The sequence below is a fragment of the Nicotiana tabacum genome, chromosome 8 (assembly GCF_000715075.1).
Source record: "Nicotiana tabacum cultivar K326 chromosome 8, ASM71507v2, whole genome shotgun sequence".
Taxonomy (NCBI): Eukaryota; Viridiplantae; Streptophyta; class Magnoliopsida; order Solanales; family Solanaceae; genus Nicotiana; species Nicotiana tabacum.
The window spans coordinates 195,239,511-195,249,474 of NC_134087.1; the positions used below are offsets into that span (position 1 = coordinate 195,239,511).

The following is a 9,964-nucleotide window of genomic DNA, read 5'->3' on the forward strand; positions in this document are numbered from 1 at the left end:
TGAAGATCTTATTGTTCGATTGAGAATCGAAGAGGACAATAAAGCTGCTGAGAGAAGAGGCCGTGGAAATTCAACAATAATGGGAGCAAATATTGTTGAAGATAACAAAAAGAGAAAGAAGGCTTCTGGTCCGAAATACAACCCAAGCAAGAAGCGGTTCAGTGGAAAATGCTACAACTATGGGAAAACCGAACACAAATCTACGGAGTGTCGTGCTCGGAAGAAAGACAAGCAAAGGGGTCAAGCAAACATGGTAGAAAAGCATGATGATGTTGATGACTTGTGCGCCATGCTTTCTGAATGCAACCTGGTAGGAAACCCAAATGAGTGGTGGATTGATTCTGGAGCCACTCGCCATGTTTGTGCTGTGAGGGAAGCATTTTCTACATATGCTTCTGCTGGACCCGAAGAGACGCTCTCTATGGGAAATGCTGCTACAGCAAAAATTGAAGGATACGGTAAGATATTTCTCAAGATGACTTCTGGCAAGGTCATGACTTTGAACAACGTCCTTCATGTTCCCGAGATTAGGAAGAACTTAGTCTCTACTGGACTTCTTGTAAAGCACGGTTTCAAGTGCGTTTTTGTATCTGACAAGGTAGTGATTAGTAAGAATGAAATGTTTGTAGGAAAAGGTTACCTTACTGAGGGTCTTTTCAAGCTGAATGTAATAGTTGTTGAAACTAATAATAAAACTTCAGTTTCTTCTTACTTACTTGAGTCAAATGATTTATGTCATGTACGTTTAGGTCATGTCAATTATAAAACCTTGCGAAAAATGATAAACTTGGAAGTATTGCCTAAGTTTGAATGCGAAAAATCAAAATATCAAATATGTGTGGAATCTAAGTATGTTAAACATCCTTATAAGTCAGTTGAAAGGAATTCAAATCCTTTAGACTTAATTCACACCGGTATTTGTGACATGAAGTCAATACCATCTCGCGGTGGAAAGAAGTATTTCATAACTTTTATTGACGATAGTACTCAATATTGCTATGTTTACTTACTTAATAGTAAAGATGAAGCAATAGACGCATTCAAGCAATACAAAAATGAAGTTGAAACGCAACTTAACAAGAAAATCAAAATGATAAGAAGTGATAGGGGTGGTGAATATGAATCTCCTTTTGAACAAATATGTTTAGAATATGGAATTATTCATCAAACAACAGCCTCTTACACGCCCCAATCCAATGGGATTGCGGAAAGAAAGAATCGTTCATTAAAGGAGATGATGAACGCATTGTTGATAAGTTCTTGTTTGCCACAGAACTTGTGGGGGGAAGCCGTTTTTACGGCCAACCGAATACTAAATCGAGTACCCCATAGTAAAACACAATCCATTCCATATGAAAAATGGAAAGGAAGGAAGCCCAACTTGAATTATTTTAAAGTGTGGGGGTGTTTAGCAAAAGTGCAAGTTCCTAAACCCAAAAGGGTAAAAATAGGACCGAAAACAGTTGATTGTGTTTTCATAGGATATGCGACTAATAGCAAAGCATATCGATTTTTGGTTCATAAATCAGAAAATCCCGACATTCATAATAATACGGTTATAGAATCAGATAATGCTGAGTTCTTTGAATATATATATATCCGTATAAAAAGGAATGCGAGTCGATTGGTGAAGGGTCTAAATAACCTCGGGAAGAAACAAAAGAAAGTACATTTAATCAGGGGGATCCAAGACGTAGTAAACGTCAAAGAACGTCTACTTCGTTTGGACTAGATTTTGTGACTTTCTTATTGGAAAATGAGCCTCGAACATTTAAAGAAGCTATGTCTTCTTCGGAATCATTGTTTTGGAAAGAGGCAGTCAATAGTGAAATAGAATCCATATTGAACAACCATACATGGGAATTGGTTGATCTTCCTCCTGGAAATAAACCTTTGGGTTCTAAATGGATTTTTAAGAGAAAAATGAAAGATGATGACACTATTGATAAATTTAAGGCAAGGCTTGTTGTCAAAGGGTATAGACAACGAGAAGGTCTTGACTACTTTGATACATACTCTCCAGTTACAAGGATTACGTCCATACGGATGTTAGTAGCATTAGCTGCAGTGTATGGTCTTGAAATTCATCAAATGGATGTTAAAACGGCCTTCTTAAATGGAGAGTTGGAGGAAGAAATTTACATGGAACAACCTGAAGGGTTTGTGGTTCCAGGTAAAGAAAATAAGGTATGTAGACTTGTTAAGTCCCTTTACGGACTAAAACAAGCACCCAAACAATGGCATGCGAAATTTGACGAAACAATGTTGTCAAATGGTTTTAAGATAAATGAATGTGATAAATGTGTGTACATTAAAAATGTTCCAAATCACATAGTCATTGTTTGCCTATATGTGGATGATATGCTGATAATGAGTAATAACATTGCCAACATAAATGCTACTAAGCGTATGCTAACTAGCAAGTTTGATATGAAGGACTTGGGAATTGCGGATTTAATTCTGGGGATTAAGATCCAAAAGACTCCTCAAGGTCTGACATTGTCACAATCTCATTATATTAAGACAGTACTTGAAAAATTCAAGCACTTGGGCTTTAAAGTTGCAAAGACTCCAATTGACGTGAATCTTGCATTAGCAAAGAATAAAGGCCAAAGCATATCACAATTGGATTATGCTCGTGTGTTGGGATGCTTAATGTACATCATGAATTGTACACGACCAGATATAGCTTGTGCTATAAGTAAACTAAGTCGATACACGAGCAATCCAGGCCAATCTCACTGGATGGCAATGAAACGAGTTTTGGGATACTTAGAACATACCCAAAACTTTGATTTGCACTACAGCAAATATCCTGCGGTGATTGAAGGATATTGTGATGCAAATTGGATCACCGGTTCAACTGATTCGAAGTCCACAAGTGGATATGTATTCACTATTGGTGGAGGAGCGGTATCTTGGAAGTCGTCCAAACAAACATGTATTGCCCGCTCTACAATGGAGGCTGAGTTCATAGCCTTAGATAAAGCCGGTGAAGAAGCTGAATGGCTCCGGAATTTCTTGGAAGACATTCCATTTTGGCCCAAACCGTTGGCACCAATATGCATACACTGTGATAGCCAAGCGGCAATTGGAAGGGCTGGGAGCGTTATGTATAACGGTAAATCTCGCCATATACGACGAAGACATAAAACCGTTAGGCAACCTCTCTCTAGAGGAATTATCACGATTGACTATGTAAAGTCAAGTGATAATGTGTCAGATCCACTTACAAAAGGCCTAACTAGAGAGGTAGTTGAGAAATCATCGAAGGAAATGGGACTATGGCCGAGAACAAGTCATTGTGGCGGTAATTCTACCTAGAAGACTGGAGATCCCAAGATCTAGGTTCAAGGAGATCAAACAAAGTCATTAATGACGGTTCAACATTGTCAACAAAAAAATTTTAGTTCATTCTCGTGATGAGACAATGTTTACTACCAAGGATAAAGCATTAAGGCTTTTTAATGAATTCTAAATTTGATACATGGTATATCAAATAGTGTATCTACGGGATGACACGTTTAGGAATAACATATGTAAGTGTGAAGTGTTAGCCGCTTCAAGGAGAATTTTGCAAGGCTAATTCTCTACGCACTTATGAAACCAGGCAGTGTTCATGGCTGAAACGAACACAACAATGAGAACCAAAGACGGTTAAGGGATTGATTGTGTGACTTATGGTTGTCTAGGTATACACTAAAGTTCGACGGTTCAAAGATATCAAATCTACCGATTGACCGAGTATATCCGACATAAGTTCACTACGGAAAGTTCAAAGGGAAACCTACTTATCCAGATGCAATTAATTCTTGTTTGCAAATCACACAAGTTTTTCATGCATACTTCCGTGATATAGCCATTCCCCATTCATGTGGGGGATTGTTGAGTTTTTGTTTAAGATGAAATAGTCTTAAAATTAGAGTGAATGGGAAATGGGATTTGGATTCGGATTTGGTCAAATGATCGATCGATTGATTAATTTTTTGGACCAAATTTATTTGTTAATAGTGAATATTAACGTGATATAATCCGTGTTTGTAACGGATGTTTTCCAATCCGTGTATTGTGTTGCAACACAATACAATAAGCAGCCTAGTGCACCTCCCACAATGGTGCAAGTGCTCCTCCCACCAAGCAAGTGTACATTCCACCATGTAAGTGCTTCCTCCGTGATCTAGTGCTTGTTGCACCATGGAAGGGGAGGATTTCTCTCAAATAACTGCTATAAATAGAGCATAAGTTGGAGAGAAAGAAGAACACATCGGAAAAAACACTTGAAACACTCTGTATACACTTAATATACACTCTGCATATACTGGATATACACTCTGTATACACTGCGTATACATTGGAAAAACGAATTGCAATCTGATATTCTCTCTAGTAAGAATTCAACATTGGCTATACTTTGCATTCCTTCCTCTCAGAATTTCCATTCGACTTCTGAGTTGTCCTCCTTATTCTGCATTGTTTTTAACTACAAACAAAACATCCATAAGTGTGATTTGCTGCCGAACTTTGTGTACGCTGAAACACTGGGGTTTGAAGTACCGCTACACCAGTGTGTAATTCGTTCTATCCTGGGAGGAAATAATCTATAACCTTGGGTACTAGGAGGGGATTAAATTCCTTAAGGAAACACTGTGAATTCAGTAGGCTCGAATTAATTTCTGTTTTTATTTATATTTACGTTTATAAGCTAACGTTCTAATTTCAGAATCATTATTTACAAGTACAGAAGGAACAACAGCAGATGATACAGATGGAGAAAACAGCTCCACAACCAAAGGAAAAAAAAAAAGGTGTACAAGCTCAACATAGTCACTAAGATAAGCACTTGTTGACATTGATGATATATTGCAGGATACTGTCACTTAGCTACATGATCCAAAAAGGTAGAAACCAATAGTCCAACAAAAGATGATTAAACAAGCTGAACACTAGAAAATATATATATATACGAGCCAGAACTGTTACTAAGCAACTAGAGGTTTCTCTGGAATCAGTTCCTGCACTTGATGAGATTCAATGACCTTTTTCGCAGATTCCATGATCGATTTGCCATTAACATAGTGTTGTCGACAGACAGGCATGTACATAGCAGCACCACCTATAAGCTCCTTCTGCATTTCTTCAGTTTTTCTTAAGGTAAAAAATGCTCGTTTGCCACATATCTCGCATCTTGCTGTCAACTTTGTAACGGTATCTGAAAGTGGAATAATATCAAGTACTGAGCCAAACTTCCTCCTGTAAGCAAGCATGAGTTATCATCAGAATACAGTTTGTGCTGAATAATTTGACACACCAAATTCATTAGTCAAGGACTACCTTAAGTAGTCACCATCTAGGCCAGCGACAACTACAGTCTTCCCATCAATATCAGCAGCATTGCAGCAAAAATCATAAAGGTCATCAAAAAACTGAGCTTCATCAATGCCGATCACATCCACCTGATAACGAGTAGATTCCTCAAGGTGTACAATTATAGCTAACTAGAAAAATAAAGTACCAAATGCTGAAGAGCAAGATTCATATCGAGATTATTGTGTTAGAGTTCCACAACAGTTAACATCTTCTTCTTTGCTAGAGAAAATTGGTCTTTCGAAAGTTCAATAGCTCTAAGCCAAGCAACTTTCACCTTCTCCATTACTTCTATGTGCTCAACTCTTCCCCTTCACACCAGACTTTTTTCCTTTGTGTTGGAAACTTCCAACCCGCTAAACCCTGACCAGGAGCCAAACATATGGATTAGGTCAATAAATGGGTCATTGACCAACCCAGCCCAAAGTGTACTTGTGCTAAGATGGGCTGAGTCAAGATGGGTTAAACAATGGGTCATAACCCAACCCGTTCAACTTGACCCATGTTTTAGAACCACGCTCATCTGGCATAAAAAAAGCATTTTACCTTAGAATGTGTAAGTCGAAAAAAAATTTGGGGATGGGGTTGGGGGAGGGGGGAGGGGCAGGTGGGTGATACAGAAAAATGAAAAAAACAGAAAATAAAAATTAAAAATAAAAAAACGTAAATTTTTTTTTTGAAATACAAAAAAAAAGGTAAAAAAAAAAAATTTTGAGGGGAGAGGGGATTTTGCAAGGGGTGGTGCAGAAAAAAAACAGAAAATTGAAAATACAAAAAAAAGTAAAACATTTCTTTTTAAGGGGAGGGGGCAAGGTGGGTAGATGGTGCAGAAAAACAAAAGAACATAAAATTAAAAATACAAAAAAAAAAGTAAAATTGGAGCAACTAAATAAACTTCTATATAAGTTGGGTTGAGATACTTTTTGTTTTGGGTGAGTTTCTTGGATTGTATTTGGGCTGATTAATGAATCAAAATGGGCTATAAAATATAATGGGTTAACTTGGGCTTAGTCCAAATTGACCCATGAGCTAAAATATTTGTAACTCAACCCATTAATCTCTGGATGGGTTGGGCGGGTTGGACGGATTTGATCTCAAATTGGCACCCCTATGATATGTTCTTTCTTTCAAACAACCTATTTGCCTTGCAGGTATATTCCACCATATACATGCTACTTTACAAGAGGATAAATACCGAGTAACTCTATTTGTCGAGGTTTAGGCAAGTGTTTTTGCCTTGCTTGGATATAAAACCTGGTCTTCGATGATGTTCATTCGCTTAATTGACCGTTAGCCCACACCCATGGGTGCAAGACCAGACAGCAGTCTTTTCTGTTTTATTCCCTTAGTTACTCAAATCCCCCACTTTACAGCTGGAGATGGAGCGTCATCACCACTATGCTAAAAGATAAACAAGATTCCAGTAAAAGTTTTTGCCATATTAAAAGAAACCTTTAGTTCCTTCCCTTCCAGTAAAAAGAGAAGGAATTGATGCAAGAAAGTTGACTCTTTCTTCTTATCATAGCTTTACAATATCAAAAAGGTCGCAACCAAAGAAGAATCTGATCACTTATAGTCAAGAATCTGATAACTCATACCCAAGCAAAACCATTGGTCTACATATGTCAAACTGAACATAACACACTAGCTTTCTAGGATCAACAACAAATCCAATATAATTCCATAAGTGGGGTCTAAGGAGGGTAGTGAGTAAGTAGACCTTACACCTACGGTGAATGTAGAGAGGTTGTTTCCAGTATACCCTGAGCACGAGATATTTTTCTAGGATCACAAACCTAGAATTTCATGAATAGGCACTAAGTCTCAATTCACATAAGGGTTAGTCCAAGAATATTACAAGGAGAGAGGAAAGTAAGAAAAGGACCGCACCTTTTCATAGGCAACTTGACCGAATCTCTGTTTGAAAGATGAGAGATCAGGCAATGACCAACATGGGAATTTTGTCCCATCATGTGTCACCACTGCATCTACCGCATACCTTGTATCTTTGTTTGATTTGATCATTACCACATTTCTGCAACACATTTGAAGAACACAAGTTACAAAAAAGGATATAGAAATTTATCAACCAAAATTGGCAACATAGCAACTACTTCAATATAACATGTCAAAGTTCATAAGTTGGAGCATATACAACAATATTATAACCAATCAACGGTGTTCAAATTTTAAAGAAGTCGATAATTTTTTTTCAATGAATAAGTGCACCAAATGTTTTTAATCAAACTACATAATATTCAGCTAAATCATAAAAACACTTGTAATAGAACTATAATTATATAATTAAACCTAACACCCTTAATCTTTGGGCTTCCTCTTTCTACTCTGTTTAAGTGTATTCAAAATATAATATATGATGATCTAAAATGGACAGCAAAGGGTGTTCACTTGACCATAACTAGAACAACATAGCTAAGTCATTGGCCGCCGATATATAGAACTTAAACTCTCTTTTTCAAATGAATATCCAATTAAGCAAAGGCAAACAACTTAAAACAGAGGGTAAATCACATAGATCCAGATTGTAACTACTCCACAACCCCTTATGCGAATCAAGCCTATAAATTCCACAAAAACAAAATATTTTTGTACCTGCCCATTTTGGCTTCAGAATTGACCCGACGAAGAAGAGCAGTAGTTTTACCAGCAAACATTGGGCCAATTATTACATGGATTTCGCCTGAATTAACATGATTATGGTCTCTTTGATCTATTCCAGTGGGTAAAGAAACTGGATTTTTGAATGATGAAGTCGAATAAGACATGGTAAAGAACTGAAGATTGTAATTAGATCTTTTTCGGAGCTATATTTGAAAATTATGTGAGAGGAAAAGATGAAGAAAAAATTTCAAAGCTTTATAAAAAGTGTTGATTTTGAATTTTGGAGGAAAGAGTCAAAGGGATATAAATTTTTTGTTTTTAGATTTGGAGGGAAAAAGTTGAAATATTCAACTTCTCCAGCAAACAAAAAAAAGATCTCTCTTTTTTTTTGGAAATTAGACATTTAGTTATAAATAGATATTTTCTATTGTTTATTCTGCTTCGGTTTTTTTATTATCTTGTTGTTATTACTAGGGTTTTTTTCATCTTTAGCCATAGCCAAGGATCTATTGGAAATAATGTCTTTGTCTTCTCAAGATAGGGGTAAGGTTGCTTACCTGCGGATTTAGGGGACAGAACCTTTGCCGGAAAATTACGCTATATATATAAGGCCAAATCTGTTTTTTATCTCTATATATTATATTTTGAATCCCTTTGAGACAGCGTAAAAGCATAGTTTAGTGGTATACCCATTACACTCTTCACTTATGTGATTACATTGTGTTTGTTATTGTAATTATTGTGTTAAATATATATTTATTCGAATCAAAGTGTAATTTCGGAAGAAAAGAAATTGTAATTCACTCTAAATATTGGGGCAAAGACAATATGTTAGTTCAACCAATTTTCGGTGTTTTTCTAGAAAACCTTTCACTCCATATTTCCTTTTCTTTTTAAATTATTTTTGGTCACTCGGCGGAATTGTTAATATTTTAGTGATTTAAATTGAACCACCAAAGACTCTGTCCAAAGTACTTAAATCACCAAATAAAGTTTTTTTTTCTACTTTGCTAAAATATGAATTTTGCAGATACTTTAGATTACTAATAAAAATTTCCACGGTTGTTATTCGGCCAAATTGACTAATCTAATCCACTCTTAAGTCTTAAGTAGACTTTTTTCATAGTTGAATGTCAACTTTAATGTGATTTATTAAAACTAGATTTAGGTTTGGTAATACCCAAAACAATAAAAAATTAAAAATTTTGCGATGCGTACATTAAATAAGAAGGTAATTTTCCACACATTGCCCATTAACAAGAGAACTACGCATGAAACGATAAAGAAATTTATTTGACTTAAGTTTTACTGTACCAATGACATATGTTTGGAAATTTTTTGCCTAAGTTTTAAAGAATGAGTATTTAAATTTTAAAAAAGAATATTTGTAAGTTAAAATTGTGACTGAACTTAAATTTCACTTGAGAAGAAAAGGTTGAATTTGTGCTAGTGTTTACTTGAAATATTATTTAAATATGCCTTTTCAACTTCAAATTTTATATTTTTAGGTCGAAGTTGAAATAATACGCAAGATTATAAATCAAATATTAATTTACAATCTCAATACTTGCAAATTGAAGTTATGTCAAGCTTACTGGCATTACAAAAACATGATGCTTATTGTTTCATTGAAAAAAAGGTCAAATTTGTTGTTGTACAATCCGAAGTTAAGCAATTTTATTAATCATTAAAAAAAATTTGTTCTAATATTGTCGTTATTATTAGGATAAAAAAGTCTTATCTTTTGTCCTTCAAGCTCAGCATAGCTTAATCAGAGAGTAATTTTAAACCATAGTCAATAGTTGAAATATAGATTTAAATCTTTCTTTTTTTTCGAAAAAATTTGGACACATGAAGTACACTCAATTTACATTGGAGCTCCATTAATAGTAAATAAATATGAAATTGTTCAGTATTGATGGGGTAGAAATAAATCGAAAGGGCTCGTTTGGTATGAGTGACAAGAGATAGTTAATCT

The 9,964-nt window shown here is 35.5% G+C and overlaps 1 protein-coding gene across 1 annotated transcript; it reads right to left on the reverse strand.

Annotated features, from left to right (window-relative positions):
* Positions 1-4,821: 4,821 nt before the first annotated feature.
* LOC107762488 (thymidine kinase-like) lies at positions 4,822-8,270 on the reverse strand. Its single transcript, XM_016580853.2, has 4 exons — positions 7,978-8,270; positions 7,255-7,399; positions 5,332-5,453; positions 4,822-5,250 (listed from the first exon to the last, which is right to left on the reverse strand). The coding sequence occupies exons 1-4, from the start codon at positions 8,148-8,150 to the stop codon at positions 4,980-4,982; spliced, it is 711 nt and encodes a 236-aa protein (XP_016436339.1). The 5' UTR covers positions 8,151-8,270; the 3' UTR covers positions 4,822-4,979.
* Positions 8,271-9,964: the final 1,694 nt, after the last annotated feature.

What these genes read in the sequence shown, in the direction of transcription:
- LOC107762488 (XM_016580853.2), bottom strand. Translation starts at nt 8,150, where the DNA reads ATGTCTTATTCGACTTCATCATTCAAAAATCCAGTTTCTTTACCCACT. An exon ending in TCTGAAGCCAAAATGGGCAG is followed by an intron (nt 7,400 to 7,977) that starts GTACAAAAATAT and finishes AATGTGTTGCAG; the next exon opens with AAATGTGGTAATGATCAAAT. An exon ending in GTCAAGTTGCCTATGAAAAG is followed by an intron (nt 5,454 to 7,254) that starts GTGCGGTCCTTT and finishes ACTCGTTATCAG; the next exon opens with GTGGATGTGATCGGCATTGA.